The sequence below is a fragment of the Lissotriton helveticus genome, chromosome 10 (genome assembly GCF_964261635.1).
Source record: "Lissotriton helveticus chromosome 10, aLisHel1.1, whole genome shotgun sequence".
In the NCBI taxonomy this organism is placed as follows: domain Eukaryota; kingdom Metazoa; phylum Chordata; class Amphibia; order Caudata; family Salamandridae; genus Lissotriton; species Lissotriton helveticus.
This window is the reverse complement of record NC_136071.1, coordinates 802,655,017-802,673,470: the sequence shown is the minus strand read 5'-3', so window position 1 is coordinate 802,673,470 and position 18,454 is coordinate 802,655,017. Positions and strand designations below refer to the sequence as shown.

Below are 18,454 nucleotides of genomic sequence, written 5' to 3'. Positions count from 1 at the left end.
GTAGGCATCCAAACACCATGATAGGTAAACAAGACAGTGAAGCCCCTGCTGTAGAGGAAGTGATACAGAATCTCCAACAAGTCCATAAGCAGGCCACAGTTAATCTAAATAGGGCCAAGGCTTCTTATAAGAAGTATGCTGACAAGAAAAGACGTCCTAGTCCTAGGTATGAAAAGGGAGATCAGGTCTGGGTTTCTACACGTAATCTGAGATTAAAAGGGAATAGAAAATTTCAGCCAAGGTTTATCGGTCCTTTCTCGATAGAAAAAGTGATCAACCCTGTCTGTGTGAAATTACAGCTTCCCTCAAAATTTAAGATTCATTCGGTTTTTCATGTTTCCTTATTAAGGAAAAGTCCTCCCAACTTAAGACAGAAAGGCCCACCAGATCCAGTGCAGTTTCAGTCTGAAGAAGAATATGTGGTTAAACGGATCCTAGACTCCAAGATTAGGAAAAATCAGTTATTTTATCTAGTGGATTGGAAAGGGTTTGGTCCTGAGGAAAGAACTTGGGAACCAGAGGACAATATTCATGCACCCAGATTGCTAAGAGAGTTTCATAAAAGACATCCATTGAAACCCAAAAGAGCAGAGGGAGGAGTTTTGGTGGGGGGTACTGTCAGGATTGCCCCTCCCGATCTCTCAGTTACATTTAGACCTGCTAAGACAAGGGATGTCACTGGATTGGTAATGGTTCTGTCAAGCCTGCAGCGACATGGTTTCGAGCGAGCCATTTCAACTCCTGCCAAGCGCTGGTCACAATTAGTGCATAGGAGATTGGTACGCAGCATTTGCAAGAATCCTAAGATGGCCGCCGGTTTGCCAAACCGGTTGCCGGTCTAGTTGTTCGCCAGGAATCACATCAGTTGTTGTCGCGCGCTTACTGATTTTCATCTGCGCACTTCAACTGTTCGTTTCCCCGAAGCGGCTGTCTATCCTCCGGCGGCGCTTCAGTTTTCGTATTTCAGGCGGTTCGTGAGTATAATTTTCCTCACGAGGCAATTCCTGCTTACAGTGTAATGGTGAGATATTCCTGTAATCTCGTTAGGTGAATTAGTATATATTTTCTTCGACAAAGAATACAACAGTTCGTCACAGGAATTCTGGCCAAATTGAACTCAACTCTCAGTGACTCTTAACTAGAGATAATTCGAAGGCCAGTTACTAAGTTAAATCCAGAGACTCTTGTACTCGCAACTATAGAGACTTATATTCAAGTTTGGTTGACATTCTGATGAAGACACCAGTCCAGTAGAGTATCTACAAGTAGGTGTGCATTATATATATATATATATATATAGAAAGATACTTACCACCTTTAGAGAAGACTCCTCCACTCTACGTTTTCTGGTGTTGAATTTCAAGGTTCCAGTTTAAAGACTATTAAGACTTAGTTTAGGTAACCAGATTTACATCCCATGCAGTAAGGTCAGCAGTGAAAGCGAGTGGAGAATAATCAGGTGTTTTATGTTCTAGGTACACTACCACAGAAAGTAAGACAAAATTCCAGTACAAGAACTCAGTAGAGATTCGCTAGCCACCCTGAAGGTTAAGGTAATATAGATATAAGGTTTAGAGTCTAATCTTAGTACAACTAATTCCCAATATTTGAATGCATGAATTTGGTTGCATAATTCTTTTGACAGGAAGAAGAACAAAGCTGATTCCAAACTCCCTTCAGGCAAGAAGACGTGGCGTGTTTCTCTCTCTCAATCCACTTCCCCTTTCCCCCCTCCTTGCTGTCGGAATCTGTACGATTTCGACATCGAGGTGTGGGAGTTAGAGGCTTAGCATCGGCTCCTGCGGAACTCATCGTTGGAACTCAGGTACTTGACACAGACCAATATAAGGAAAGTTCGTAATTGTTCCACAATATAGTGCTTTATGTGAAAATGACCTATTATAAATTGCTACTTTTGTTTCAACAAATTATGAGCAAATTCAAGTGCATGCACATGAAATCTATCAAAGAGTTGCCATATGTAGTTGTAAAACTATGTGTAACTCTGTGTACAGCATTCTGGACTGGGATGTACTATAGGTAACATCCCCACTCCCCCCAGACACCACAAGATGTGTGATCAGGATATTTCAGGGCTGTCCAATCTTAAAGGTAGCGCCTCTGTATGACCGCATGATGAGCACTAGTGGTTCTAGCGCGGTTCAAGCTAGCGCCAAGACACCCTCGCGTAAACGCACGCTTAAGAAGTAAATATATCATATCATAACATTGCATCCATTACCTCAAGTCTGCAAGGTCCCTACAGGCTGCCCGGCTCGGTGTTTACTGGGGGGCTTCTCAGCGCGAACCGCGTGCTCTTAGCACAGACTCTCTCTCCCTCACTTGTTGAAAACCAGGAACCGAGCTGCTCCCACGGCTCTGGCCCTCTGGGCGGATACACAACTGCTGGGCCCTGAGCTCAGGAGGAGGAAACCTCTGTCGTGAGAGGGGCTGTGTGTGGGGGAAGCAAAGGAACACCGCGGGTGCCTGGAGCACACACCGAGCACTTTACAAACGGCATGGGAGAATTATGCACCACACAGTAGGTGCACTTTACTTTTAAACATATTCATCTAAACCGCAGCATGCCACCATTGATACAATTCCAATACAACCCACATATTTCTACTACACACCACATGCATACACTCCATAACACATGGATAAAAGACATTGCCATTTACAATGCCATTACCTCTAACTCAAATAAATCCGAGACCTATTGCATTTTTAATGCTTGTTTAGAACATATTTTGAACAAGGCTGTCCATACAGCATGCAGGGTGACCCTTGAGGAAAGCAACTACGTTGCTTCCGATACTACTTTATGAAGCCCCGCTTTGTCAAAGGGGACATGAGGGGCATCCAGGGAGAATCAGGAAAGACAATGTGTGGACATCACCTCAACTAAAGCACGTCCTGGTTCGGCCTGGTGCAGTGGCATAATGGAAAATTATGGGTGAGGAGGGGGGACTGCAGATTGTGAAGATATCTCAGATATACATTGGCCTTGTGCTGAATGGGGGGAGGGGGGCTTGCAGGTCTGGGGGTCCCACTGTGCTGCAGGGGCCAGCGTTACCCACTGGCCTGTTGAGCACACATGCGAAAAGACCTTATTCAGATCGGAGGCTCACGGTTTTTTAAGCCAAAAATGGCTTAATTTTAGCTGCCTTTCGCCTGAAATTGCCTCTGCTTCAAAAGAAATCAAATGGGGAAAATCTATTCCACGTTTTTTCCCCCAAAATCTCTTACATTTCTGTTCTTAAATGTTGGGATGTAGGGGTAAGGGGGCTTCGATACTGGGAATTTCTAAAGGCCTGAGAGCTGAAGGAAATTCTTTAGGCCCTATTAGTCACACAGTGCTGGAGCAAACCGCTTCTTGTACTGTGGGGCCAAGGTGTGATGCAATAGCCTAAAGAACAACACTAGAGTATACCTTTACCTGGTGGACAGCATCACCTTTGGTGGACTGTCCGCTTAGTCATCTCGCCATTGTCTGTCCATGGATAATCTGTAAGTAAACTGAAACTAACCCAAATACAAATTCTACTCAAAGGAAAGCAAGTTATGGTGTCAATTATTTTCAGTTTACCAGTAACATACAGCCAGTTTTAATGCATTTCACTAGGTGGTACAGCAACGCTTCTTAAATCTGTAAAATCATATATCGCACTTCTTTTTAACATTTCGAACATGGTCCTCCTCCCCATAAAAGCAGTGATTGATCGGTGCTTGTGGTAATGTAATTTCACAAGCCATAAATCTTGAGCACATCCTTGCGCTCGGCAGCATCCCGGCCGGGAGGGGAGCCCGCCGCCATGCTGGCGAATGCATTAAGTGGAAGTGTGTGTGTGTCTTGCAGGTGCGGCGTGTCCTCACCTTGAGGTTGGGTTTTGACAGCAGTTTCAGCAGCTCTCTGATCTCGGGGTTCGGCGGCCTGCTCTGCAGCTCCTCAGCCAGCTGTGGGGAAGATTGGAGTGACACAAAGAACATTAGCGCGCGCTTTGCTTCAACCAGTGCGTCAGAGACAACGAGAATCTATCTTGTTCATGGCGTATTACTTTCCAGTGTGTTCAAACAGAAGCCAGCATGAAGGAAAACAGACCATCAATCACGGGGGCTTCTATTCGGGCCCATTTTGGAGCAGACTCAAGGCAGGCCTTTCGAATGGGTTTAGTTCGAGTAATCAGGCCTGGCAGCGGCGCAGACAGATCGCATTCGGATTTACAGCCAGGGAGGGGGCGCTGTCCAAGCACTTCATTTAAGGGAATGGCTCTTTGCGTGCAGACAAAGGGCCGCTTGTAAAAACGGCGGGATCAAACCTTGACACTGTCCCTAGAAAAAACAGCTTGTGAATGAGGTGGTGAAATGCACACCGCTTCCAAGAAGCCACAGTAGCGGTGCTGTTAGGGGCTGGGGTAAGGGAGCAGAGAGCTCTTGCAGGCGTGCGCTGTTTACACACACACAAACCCATGGCACTGCCAGTGACGTGGTGTGAGTGGGAAGGGGCACGCGCTGCGTGGTCTGCAGGGTGAACAGCCGTCTAGGTTTACACTCTGCAGAAAAGTTTGTCGCTAATGAGGAAGATCAAACGTTAGCACGTGCATGCTTTACTACTAGCAAGTGGTAAGCGGTTTATTTATAGGCAAAAATAATTACAACATAACTCGTACCAGGAGAAGAGAATATTATGGTCTATTTGGAGGATGCACACAAACTGTAGGGAAACTGCATGCCTTTTCTAACCACAACCATGTCAAATACACATGAAAAACAAATCAGAAGTTAAACAGAAACAATTTGCACTGAACAAACTTACTGGGTTATCAAATACTTAGCAAAGAACAATTCCAGCTGCTAGAGTAGTACGTTCTTAATGGTAACATGCACAGTGTGGGACCCCTCACAGGTAGTTCTTAGAAATTTAATACGAACTAACCTCTCTTCAGCAAAATCAACCGTGCTGGTTGAGAATTTTTTTTAAAAAAAGTCCTCGAGACAAACATTTATTCTCACTCAAGTGGGTGCTGCCATTTTTCCCAATCCACCAACAGTACCACTGTCTGCAGTCCACAATAACTGATGCAAGCCCCTATCACCCACCAGCAGTGGCAGGTAGACTAGTCAATGTTAGGGCCTTGTTCCTAGATAATCGTCTATGCTCTTTCCCTCAAAGGGGAAAAATAAAGGTGTTCCAGCATGTCACTCACTCACAAGCAGTAATGAATTCAATTGCTTTTAGCAGATGGTTCACATATTGCTGGAATGTTGACATGGACCCAGGACCGGGCACTAGCAGTGCCCTGTGTCTCCCAGCATCTCACAGAACTTCAGAGCAGTGGAGGTCCTTGGACAGACTGCACACTGGATGAAACCAAATTTGGAACCCCCCTCCCACCCGCTGTAGGGATAGGGGAATGAGAAAAGCGGGAGAAGAGAAAGGAGGGTCAGGAGAAGAAAGACAATTTGTGGAGTGCCAGTATTTAACGCTCCTCTCTTTGTAGCCAGGTCAGGGGGAGACTGATGCAGGCAAGCCCTGTGCGCTTCTGAAGATCTGAGCCATGGCATGGACCCAGCTCGGCCACAATAAAACTGGCCCTGCTTCAGGAAGTGTCCAGGAGGTAAAAGGATCCTTGGCCATCCACTGCTCATTCATTACCAATACCATCTTGTTACCATCAATAACAGTGCCTAGTCAGGGCACACAGTCACAAATTGACCTCAAAATTCTACATAAAATTATGATAATCAATTATTTAGGACAAAGCACAGGGCAATTGGAAACCTGGTATGAGTAAATATAAACACATTTATGATAGTCTGAACAAAGCCCAGGCCTATCTATCTTTTGGTATTGAGTTACGAGGAAGGCCCATGGTCACAATAGAAACTAGCACTGGCGTTGCCAATAGGTCTCGCAGTAGGAAAGTTGGAGCTATTGGTTTTGTAAATGACATTTTATATTTATGTTTTGTGATTTACAATGCCAATACGTTTAACTTTAGCAAATGTGACACTTTTAGCATTTGTAATGCCACGTTTTGTATTGACGTGACTTAGATGTATTGATATTACAAATAACAATGGCTTTTAATTTTTTTAATTATTGAAGGGTGTTTGTTTTATTGCCCATCCTGCTATGATGTTTGTTTTATTGCCCACCCTGCTCCCTAATAAACAGCCTTTTTACACCCTTTCTAGAAGGGGAGAAAGTAAACTGAGATGGGCGGGAGAGAGAGAGATAGGGAAGGAGTGCAAGAGAGAAGTATAATGAAGTGCGAGGGTGATGAGGAAAGGTGATGAGTGCAAAAAAGTATGAGCGAGACACGAAGATATAAAAGACGAGAGGGTGTGTTAGTGAGAGATAAAAACGGGAGGAAGGGAGTCTGGAGACAGATGCGGGCAGCATGGAAGACGGGGGATGCAGCGAAGCAGAGAGGATAGAGAGCAAGGCAGAGAGGAAGGCACAGTGATGGAGAATCAGAGAGCATGTAAGTGAGGAGTGTGGGCGGAGAGAAGTAGATAGAGAAAGCAAAGGAGACAGAGAGAGAGAGGGAGAGCGCGAGAAGGAGAGAGGGAGAGAGAAGGAAAAAAGTGGAGCGAGGGAGAGAGGAGAGAAGGGGGAAAAGGATGGATGGGAGAAAGAGAGAAAGAAGGAGAGAAGAGAAGAGGATGAGAGAGAAGTTCAGAGAGGGAGACAGGAGAGAAGGGGATAGAGGGAAGGGGATAGAGGGAAGGAGTGAATAGAAGTGAAAACCTGCTCGCAAGCACAACAGTGGAAGGGTGGAAAGGAGCAGATGGACGGACGAGAAAGGCAGGACAGAGCCAGCTATGTTATCGTTTTCGATAGCGGAATAAGTAGCGTTAATAAAACTGTTGCGATGACGACAATGTTCATATCGAAAACAGAAAAAGAAATATAACAGACCCGAACAAGAGGGAAAAGGAAAGAAAACAAACGGAAAAAAAGAGGTAAGGCGGGAAGGAATGAGGGAGGGAATTTAACGAAAGAAGGCGGGGTGAGAGAGATGGAAAGAACCTGCCTGCAAAGAAAGAAAAAAAGAAAGCGAAGAACGAAAGCGAAAATATTTGAAGGCAAATAAAAAAGAAAATGCCAAAAAAACAGAACGAAGGAAAGCTGAGTAGGCTTCCAAGCCGAAATAATCAAGTACGGTAACAGAGGAACACATTCCTGCAGCCGCTGAATCTGGCATTCTACGACTACAGATGTCCATTGCTTGCCTTATCACACAGGCAGACTGCTCAGTTTCACCCCAGATTCTGCCATCATTCCTTCCAAAGTGAATAGAAGTGAAAGCCTGCTCGCAAGCACAACAGTGGAAGGGTGGAAAGGAGCAGATGGACGGACGAGAAAGGCAGGACAGAGCCAGCTACCAAAGATGCAATCTGTAGAGTGTGTCAACCAAAAGAAACAAGCACGGATGGGGGCGGGAGAGCCTGGTGGGGGGGGCGGGAATGCGAGCGAGGGGAGGAGAAGTGTGGCAGGCGCGCGGAGGGAAGCCGGATGGGGAGGGGGAGGAGAAATCCAAGTAAAGGGTGTGCGCAGGGAGAGAGAGGGGAGGTGCTGGAGCTGGGAACAGATGGCCGTGAAAGTTTATGGCCCAAAAGCGCGTGCCTGTGGCCACGTGAACTCGAAGAAAACCGCACGAAAAAACCCGTGGTTTCACGAGTATTTTGAGCACTTGAATTCTCGCCATTTCCCATTCCTTCGGAATGGAAAAGGCGAGACCTAAAAACTGTTACCTTTTCCTGACTAAGTGGAACCAGTTTCAGAGCCTGCCGCAAGATTTTCCTTAGTATGATCGGCCATCATCCATGCAAAAGGGTACAACTGTTAGCCAGACAACTACGTCTGCAAGATTCCAAGCATCCATGGCCTTTGCCTGCAAAGGTTCAGGTCCGGTTTTGCGATCATCAAGGTTATGTTTGAGACAGAAGGTCCTTCAAGCTGGCACTTTCGAAACTGGGCCTTGCACCAAAGCACCTGGCAAATATTGCACAGTGTGCAGGTTTCTTTGCTCTTGCTTAATTTCAAACTGACTTACCAATTGTATTACAAACACCTCCTTGTATACGAGCTGGAATTGTGGTATACTAGGGGAAAACGGGAGCAAAAAAAGTGTATAGCCTTCATATTTTAACATCACATTGGAATCTTGTCTGTGGTGGTGGTAAAAGGAAGGTGAAATGTACCCTAAATATGCGGAAAAAACGAGGAAAGGGTGGAAAACAAAATGTAAACTACTTGGATTTCAGCGTCGGTTAAATGAATGCAGCAGGTCGTTAAAGCTGCTAACGTGTGCATCTATTTCTCTAGATCTAAATATTAATTGAAAAAACAAAGGTTAAAGTGACATAGATAGGAATTATAATGATAGCTTACTTATGTTAAAAGAAAAAATAGAATAGAACTGAAAAAAACAAAGGTTAAAGGGATGTTATTGGTAGGTGAAAATGTCAGTTAAAACAAAGTTTTTAGACTAACAAAACCACAGAAATTCACAAGTTATACAGCTCTGAAGTACCTATAACTCATGTCCTAAAGTAACTATAACTTGAATCCTCACCGTGCACAGTTTTATTAATTATGAACTTTCAGATGATGTTATGAATAATGTGATAGGACATGTTATGAATAATGTGATAGGACAAGTCATGACAGAAGTAGTATGTGAGGTCATAAACAAAACAAAAAACCTGTCTCTGGCCCACCTGGGGGGGTGCTGGGAGTGATAAAGATTCAAAATTCTTCTTGCATTAAATCGCCACACTACATTAACTATTCCTCGCCATTTCTCCATGCACTGGTTATACCCTTGCATATTATATATGTACAGTCGAGTGGCATACAGTGAAACGGGGTACACTGTAGTGGTGCACACCAGAGTGGCATAGATTGGAATAGTGTGGAGTGGCGTGGAGTGGGATACAGTTGAGTGGCGTAGAGTAGCATAAAGGAGTGTTTTGTAGAGTGTAGGGGTGAAACAGCGTGCAGTGGAGCAGCGCGTAGTGGTGTAGAGTACAGGAGCGTACAATAGAATGAGATACATTATAGGGGAATATAGTAGAATAGTGTAGAGTAGAGGGTCGGCGTGGCAGAGAGTGATGTACAAAGGAATAGCTTTTACGAGCATGGTCTACATTGGATCGGAGTAGAGTGGAATGTGGTAGAATGAACTGGCATACAGTGGAGCAGCAAGGAGTGGAACAGTGGAGTGGCATAGTGTGGAGTGTAGATACAGCGGAAAGGGGTACAGTCGAATAGCCTAGTGTGTGTAGTTATTTCCCTCTTTGGCTCTCCCTTAGATTGGAGGATTAGGAGACAGCCTGACACTGCTTTGCACAGACACGCATAATAAATTTTGTTTGTAACATTGTTATTTTAGAAATACACCGTACATATTATTTATTATTCAGTGACTCTTCTAGGGATTTAGTCTGAACATTTCGTACAAGGTAGAACAACATGTACTGTTTCCTTGTGCCAAGAAAGGAACATATTTAGACATAACACGGTAGCATAGCTGCAGAATTCCAACATAGTAGTTCTTATCATATAAACTGAGACTTGCCACCTTGGGGGGCAGAGAGTGGAATTTCAGCAGAGAGACTGGTCCTGAAATGGAGGCAGCAGTCTTACTTAAACTGAGATTACACCTACAATGCGGACCACCTAACTACACACGCCAGGTACAGGGTCCATTGCTAATCCCAGAGATCACTAATATATCTCTGGGCTCATACAGTGAGAGTAGATCTACATAGATATATTAGTCGCCATGGTTGGTCAATTCCTGGTATACAGCCTAACACTAATGATTGCACAGTTGTGATTATCGCAGGACCCTTGATTCAAAATAGACGATAGTTTCAATAAATATATAGTAAACTTTCTTCACGTCTTACTTTTGTTTACTATGGACATGCATGAGTGAGAAACAAAAGGTGATGATCTGTTTCTACAATTCCCTTGGAGACTAGAGGTTCATGTTCTAGGTGTGCTAAAATCCCCTGCTACTCTGGAAAGGTTAGGAGTGCAGGTGAGGCACTGTGAGCTAGTCGTATTTGGGCCTACAGGTACTGACATGGTAGAGAGACTCAGTCTCAACATCCTGATGTCCTGTTGTCCCAAGGCACAGTTCTGCTTCCCAACAGAAACCCTGCAACAAGTGCAGTGGCATACAGTTGAGTAGTGTACAGTGGAGTGGCATACAGTGAAAAAGCAAACACTGGAGTGGGGTAGAGTGGAGTGGCGTAGAGTAGTTTGGAGTGGCGTACACTGGAGTGTACAGTTTAGTGGTGTGCAGTGGAAAAGTAGACTGGAGTGGTGTGGAGTGGTGTAGGGTAGGGTGGAATACTACAGGGTAAAGTGCTGAAAGGTGGAGGTGTGGCAGAGTGTAGTGGCATACAGTGTAATAGCATACTATGAAGTGCTGTACAGCTGAATAGCGTAGAGAGCAGTGGTGTGGAGTTGAGTAGCTTACAGTGGAGTGGCATACACTGGAGTAGAGTGGAATGGTGTAGAGTGTAGTGGTGTGGAGTGACAGAGTGGAGCGCTATAGAGTGGAGCGCTATAGAGTGGAGCGCTATAGAGTGGAGCGCTATAGAGTGGAGCGCTATAGAGTGGAGCGCTATAGAGTGGAGCGCTATAGAGTGGAGCGCTATAGAGTGGAGCGCTATAGAGTGGAGCGCTATAGAGTGGAGCGCTATAGAGTGGAGCAGACTGTAGTGGCATGCAGTGTAACAGTATACTCTGGAGATGAGTAGAGTGGAATAACACTGAGTTTACTGGCGTACAGTATAATGATGTGGAGTGGCATATAGTGGAGTAGCGTAGAGTACAGTGGTGTAGAGTAGTGTGTCACACAGTTAAATAGGTTAGAGTGTAGTGGTATAGAAAGTAGTGGAGTACAGTGGATTGCCATAGACTGGAGTGCAAAGCATACAGTGGAGTGGCGTAAACTTAAGTGGCATACAGTGGAGTGGCAGAGTACAATAGCGTAGATTGTAGTGTCATAGAATGGAGTTGCATACAGTGGAGTAGTATAGAGTGGTGGGGCATAGAGTGCAGTGGCATAGACTGGAGTGCCATAGATTGGAGTGGCCCACAGTGGAATAGTGTACAGTGGAGTGTAGAGTGAAGTGGCATAGTGTGGAGTGGCATACAGTGGACTAGTGTCGCATAGTGGAGTGAGGTAACTGAAACAGATGGAGGGTGAAAGTGTGTGAACAGAAGTAGATGTACTGTGTTAAGAATATACATTATGAGGTGTAAATTATAATTTTGGGCAGCATGTGTGAATAGTGTAAGTAGGTTTAAAGTCCTAAGTTTGAAAAATCGAAGTTATATGTTGTGTCACAGTACGTTTGCGGTATACCGCAGTACAAGCAGATGAGAAATCAGTAGGTGATTCCCTAATTGCGGTATTTAACAAAGGTAAAAGATAGCCACGTAGTTTTTAGCACAGTTTGGTTGCGTTCTGCCTTTCCTTGCATTCTGGGTTAGGGTCTTATATATAGCTAAGTGGCAGGTTTCATTGCAGGGTCCTACTTATTACCCTTTTATTAAAGTGTTAATAGGTAGAGAAATGGATTAATAATTTTCTGTATAATTTCTAGCAGTTTAAGGTGAACTGCGCATTTTTTAAAACTTAAGTAGCTCGGTAATGTGTAGGCATTAGACTTATTTGTGCATATTTGAATATGTTGATAATAGCAAATACACTGTACTACACTATATTTGTAAATGTATTTTTTATTTTTAACATATATATGTTTCAAATCTATTTTAAGTACTGTTGTACTCCTGAGGCGGTAAAGTGGTACTCTTTACATTTAAAAAATATATATATTGAAACTCAAATATTTTTTGCTACCTATTACCACTTTAATAAAGTGGTTATAGGTAGGGCTTCTGGTTCTATGGTATTTATTTTTTCAACATTTCCGCATGTATTTATCCATACTTATTTTTTGCTAATTCTTTCTGTATTTATCCATTTTTATTTTATGTTTTCTATATAAATAAAGCTGCAATGGGTATTTTTCCACATTTATTTGACTGATAAATGTATACTCGAATTTGAATGTCCAAAAGGTTTTCAGCAGTATACAGTGCAATAGCGTAACTACCATTGCCTGCCATCAGCCCAGAGGTAATTAGGAGACCTTTGGAATGCGAAACCGGAGCGGCCCGCAGGAAGGGCTCCGTGTCATTGTTAATTTTGCAGGTCTTCCGCCCTGGGTGTTTTGTAGACCGAGACATTTTGGAATAAGTGTAATAGGAGTTGCTCTCCTGTGTGAGACTTCCTCAGTTCAATATCGTGCTGCACATTTCTTGTTCTAGTGTCAACTGCGCCTGTCATGGGGCCACAAGTTTTGAGCTAAACTCCATTTGTGCTCTATGACGGAATAAAGCCATTTATCTCCCTTCTTATTTTTCAAAACATTCTTTGACTCTGAAGGGCACTGTATTGGGATGAACATGAAGCCATTTTTCCGAGCTGCTCTGCGGAGATTCATTTATGATATAAACTCTAGGAATGGGATGTAAGTGTATTAGCATATGACCTCAAGGTGTTTAATGTCAGGTGTGCATGTATTCTGTGTGTCCTACTGTCTTTCTGCCTTATCTTACATGCAGAGTCCCAGATAAGAAGCCAGCGCTCTTGACCAGACCTGTGAGGCAACAGGAAATCTTTAATATTTTATCCACTTCCCTTTTCCCTTGGGGACTCCCTGTTTCCACAATGTTTTATTTACATTGAGGGAAGGGGAGTGTCTAGGGTAAGAGGGGGGCTTCTCTTCACGACATCGTTCCTGCTGGCTGTGATAGACAGGTTAGTGGCGTACATCTTACTTGGAGCTTCTGAAAGCCGCGACAGTTTTTTGTCTGTATTTATGCGTAAAAATGGAAAAAAGGGAGCTCTAGTAGGGGAAAGGTATTCAACTTAATACCTATCTCTGAAGGAGCAACGCAGAACACAGCCAAACTATACCTAAAACAACATGGCTGCCTTTTACTTTTTTAAAAGCAGTCATTAGCCAACCATATTTTGACTTGCCATTGCTATGTACGGAGGTAATTCAGTGAAACAGCGCAGAATTTTTTGAATATCACCAAGCTAAAATGCCTCATAATTGACAAAAATAACTTATCTGTAGTAGTTAAAAGGATAATCTGCACACCATAATGTGTAATCCTGCCAAATTTCATTCAAATCCGCCAGCTATTTTCACACTACACATCAGTTCAAAGTTTTTGACAAATGGATTGGTGCCCAATTGCGTTTTGGGACCCCTCTCTTTTTTTTTGCACCCCCTTGACAAATCAAAACTTTGTAGACCCATTCCTCTTTCTACATTGGCAATGTATGCAAAGATTAGTGGAGATTCGTCAAATGGGCGCAAAGTTATTAGTGACTAAATGTCGGAGGCATTCCTATACTTTGGAATTCGAAGTAGGTCTACAGAGTGGTTACCGCCACTCTGTAATAAATATAGTATGGCACTGTGCTAGTTCTATACTAAAAGACTATGCTGTCGAATTTGCAAAAGACTGTCCCTTTCTAGCTCAGCATGGATGGCACTTTGTTAATCCTATGCTTAAAACGCTCCTAGTAAACCAGACATTTGGGGTGAACTAATTCAGAGTGTCGCTGGTGTTGTAAGGTGCTCCATATAAGGAAGCTGCTCTTCGCCTAAACTTGGGAAGTACCCAGAGACCCTTGCTTCCTGTTTTGCAAAATTCATTCAGCACTCTAATGCTGAAAGGGTATTGTCTTGACTTACACTGGGTGCTCCCTTGTGTCAGGACAAAGCTGTACCTTTCTAATGATCTCAAACTAGAGTATAACACGTGTAAGGGGTTGCTTTTATTCACTCCAGGTGTGCTTGGATGGTATTTTACAAATCCACAGCTGTAATACTGTGCCTGGAGTTGTAAAAGATTTATCATTTATCTGCTTGGGGGGGATAGCACTGTGCTAGTCCTATGCTTAATGACTTTATTATAAAAATGTCAAGAGGCTTTGTTCCTTCCTAGCTCAGTACGGTTGGCACTGTGCTAAATTTATGCTCAACATTCTGCTATAAAAAAAAAGTTTGAGGTGAGCAGATTCAGAGTGTCACTGGTACTGTAGGGTGCACCTTATAAAGTAGCTGATCACCACCTAAACTTGGGAACAACTCATAGTTACTTGCTGCCAGTATTTGCATAATTTGGCACTCTTAGCCTGAAAGGTAGATATATATATATATATATATCTACCTACTGGCGGTCGCCAGTAGGTAGTTATAGTTAGGATCGTTTTCCATAGGAAATCCGCAACATTCTATTGGGAATAACTTTGGCGCCGAATGAGGGATCTGCCTGTAATTTTCCTTAAGTTAGCCTCGCTGAGCTCCGCTCCTTCCCTGAAAGTTTCGGCGCAATCCGTCAAGCGGGGGCCGAGATAAAAGGGGGGTCGCAAAACGTGTTTTCCTCATGTTAATTTCCATAGGGCGGTTGGACTCACTTTTAGCCCGAACGGCTGAATGGATTTCCACCAAACTTGGCAAAATTGTAGGGACTGGTACCCCGATGTGCCTTTGCTATGTCTCAAGATATATGCTCCAGTGGTTTTTACGAAAATTTACTTTGAAAAAATATATATTGGGCTACATTGGGCTATATATATGTTAGAGCCCAAATGTAGCCCAATGTAGCCCAAAGATGGCCACCAGAGACAAAAAAAAACAAATGTAGCCCAAATATCAGCCAGATGTAGCCCAACTATAGCCCAATGACAGAATGTCCCAGAGTGTTCTAAAGAACAACTAGAGCGCTAACAGTCTTACTTATGACAAAAGTATGGCACACCTGAAGTCATCTTGATTGGAATAAAGTGTTAACACTTAAAACATTTAATTTGCAAAGGAACAAAATGAGGGGGTTCATTTTGCCATAGAAATTATGATTAGTGCTGAAGAAAGAAAAATTAGGGCACATTTTGAGTGACTTCTCAAATCCTCTTATATTTCATTAAAAAAATTCTGATATGCAGTCGCCCAAGATGGCCACCAGAGACAAAAGAGCCCAAATGTAGCCCAAATATCAGCCAGATTTAGCCCAACTATAGCTCAATGACAGAATGTCCCAGAGTGTTCTAAAGAACAACTAGAACGCTAACAGTCTTACTTATGACAAAAGTATGGCACACCTGAAGTCATCTTGATTGGAATAAAGTGGTAACACTTAATACATTTAATTTGAAAAGGAACACAATGAGGGGTTTCATTTTGCCATAGAAATGTTTTATATATATATATATATATATATATATATATATATATTCACTTAAAAAACCATAGGTTTCACACCAGTTATAGTTAGGAGTTAGCATTTAAAAAACCTATTAAATTCACTGAAAAAACCATAGGTTTCACACCAGTTATAGTTAGGTGGAAATTTTACTCGCATAAAACCATTGAAATTCCCACGTTATAGTTAGTTGGACTCACTATAACTTGCGCGTGCAATGCACTGCTGATGACATCACATATTACATCACTCATGACATGGTCAGTGACATCACTCATGACATCACTGATGACACCATCCAGTGAATGTGTGTCTTTCTGAAAAATAAATATTTTTTATATATGTATATCTAAAGGTTGATGGAAGAATAAATGGGTAAATAAATGTCTAAATGGATGTTTTTTTGTGTAAAATTGATTGGTTAACTGACTTATTAAATGTATCTTAGTGAATACATATATTAGCGAGTAATGTTTAAATATTTAAATATCTGTATCTGTGTCTCACTTTGTGTACAAGTGGCTGCATGGGTTGGTGAATAGCTACATGAGTGTGTATATGGGTTATTAGTTGTTTTATTGAGTATCAGTATCAGTGTTTGTATGGTTCGGTGGGGGATATTACTTAGAGCACAGATGCATGAATGAGTGACTCACTATTTGTATGTATTTTGAAGACAGCATGTGTGCAAGACTGTATGGGTGGATGATTGTGTGTATGGGTGGATTAGTGAGTATGTGTTTTTATAATTGATTGTTTAAGAGAGTAAATATGTTTCCGTTTCTGTAGAAGTATGTGTAGTGGTGTGTATATAGCAGTATAATCAAGTAAATGTTTTTTTGATAGTTTATTTGCATGTGTGAATTTTGTGTGTGAGTAACTATATGGATGAGTATTAGTGTGTAACAGGATGTATAGGTGTATGAGTACATATGATGAGTAAGTACATGCATGAGTGACTATATAGAACTGTTGGTGAATGAGTGGATGTGTATGTAGATGTTGGAATTACCTAATAAGTTGTTGTAATTGGTATTGGTTTCTCCTTTTTAAAGAAAATGTTAGTTTCTATTTTTGAATGTGTGTGTCAAAGGTTATTTTATGCTGATAGGAGGTCTGCCACTTTGTCAGAAGGATGTTGTCATCAGTGATGTCATTTGAGATGTCATCAGTGATGTCATGAGTGATGTCACTGACCATGTCATGAGTGATGTAATGTGACGTCATCAGCAGTGCATTGCACGCGCAAGTTATAGTGAGTCCAACTAACTATAACGTGGGAATTTCAATGGTTTTATGCGAGTAAAATTTCCACCTAACTATAACTGGTGTGAAACCTATGGTTTTTTTCAGTGAATTTATATATATATATATATATATATATATATATATATATATATATATATATATATATATATATATATATATATATATATTACCTACTGGCGGTCGCCAGTAGGTAGTTATAGTTAGGATTGATTTCCATAGGGAAATCGTAACATTCTATTTGGAATAACTTTGGCGCCGGTGGAGGAATCTGCCTGAAATTTTCAGCAACTTTGCCTCGCGGCGCTCCGGTCCTTCCCTCAAAGTTTGGGGGGAATTCGTCAAGCGGGGGGAAGAGATAAAAGGGGGGTCCCAAAACGTGTTTTCCCCATGTTAATTTCCATAGGGCGGTTGGTCGCACTTTTAGCTCGAACGGCTGAATGGATTTTCACCAAACTTGGCAAAATTGTAGGGACTGGTAGCCCAATGTGCCTTTGCTATGTCTCAAGATATGTGCTCCAGAGGATTTTGAGTAATTTAGGTTCAAAAAAATTTATATATCTATAGCCGCGCACCGGGGAGCGCTCCGGGCGCGCCACGCGACTTGTGCACGGAAAGCTGATTGGCTCTCGGGTGTCTGTAAACATTCGAAACAGTCCGGAGCGGCCGCCATCTTGTGTCTCGGTAGGATCGAGACACAAGAGGTGGTAAAAACAAAGGGGGAAATAACCAAAAAGGGGCAGGGTAGACCCCCCCCCTGACCCCCTAGGTTTGATGTGGGGGCCATAAAAGGGTCCTATGGGTAAAAAAATGTTTTACATTTTTTTCGGTTTTCGCGGGGGGAAGCCCGGTACGCACACCGGGGAGCGTACTTTGGTGAAAAATAGTTTTGAGTGATTAGAGGTAGGGTAGCTCTGAAAAGAGCTTTTGGGTTCTGTGGCTGATTTAGGTACCTACAAGTACGTCCCACACACACCGTTCATTCATTGCGTCACCTCTACGACCCTTTCTTGCGTCAATATACCCATTTTGCATACATTACACCTGACGTAGGTATAATGTGGCGCACTGGAGAGAGTGTCACAAAAATGATGCAACTCCAGGAATGCATCCTTTCACATGGGGCCAGGCCCCATGTGAAAGGGCCTGCATCAGTCTTACGCCTGCTTTGAAACAGGCGCAAGATTTGGACGCAACAGCGTCATAAAAGTGACGTAGTGATATCTCATAGATTTTACTGCGACACCTCTACGACCCTTTTGTTGCGTCAATACGTCCCTTTTGCATACATTACACCTGACGTAGGTATAATGTGGTGCAGGGGTTTACAAAGTGATGCATCTACCTAGATGTGTCACTTTGTAAATATGACTGAATAAGGTGCATTTGTAACAGGACTGGTGCGTCACAAAAAGTGACGCACCGGTGGCGTAAAAGTGACGCATGGCCTCATAAATGAGGCCTTCAGTCTTCTACTCATGCGTCATATTAAATATATGACGTATTATGTCGCAAGTACTTTTAGATACGTCAGTATTTCAGATGTATCTGTAAGCGCAAAAGTGATCGCGCTCCAAGGCGCACCCCGGGGCGCGCGGCGTAAGCGCGTCAGGACGTTGCGCGATCGTATGCGCTCGCATGCTTCTGGGTGCGCTTACGCAGTGCGTCATATGACGCATTACGCGGTTACGCGAAACGTCATGATGTTGTTTTCGTTCCCGAGAATAGCGCTAACGGGACGCTCCCCGGTACGCGCCCTGGGGCGCGCCGTAACATTGCGCTTACCCGTGCGTTCACCGGTACGCGCCCCGGGAGCGCCCCAGGGTTAAAAATAAAAAAAATTACAAAATTGACAATTATACAATA

General features: G+C 43.0%; 1 protein-coding gene across 1 annotated transcript in view; it reads right to left on the bottom strand.

Moving 5' to 3' along the window:
• The window catches only part of MPP7 (MAGUK p55 scaffold protein 7), a 1,171,941-nt gene that overhangs the window by 569,342 nt on the left and 584,145 nt on the right, over positions 1-18,454 (bottom strand). Inside the window, exon 6 of the mRNA XM_078663396.1 lies at positions 3,880-3,960. Within this exon, the coding sequence (XP_078519522.1) occupies positions 3,880-3,960 (81 nt within the window). The remainder of the gene's footprint in view (positions 1-3,879; positions 3,961-18,454) is intronic.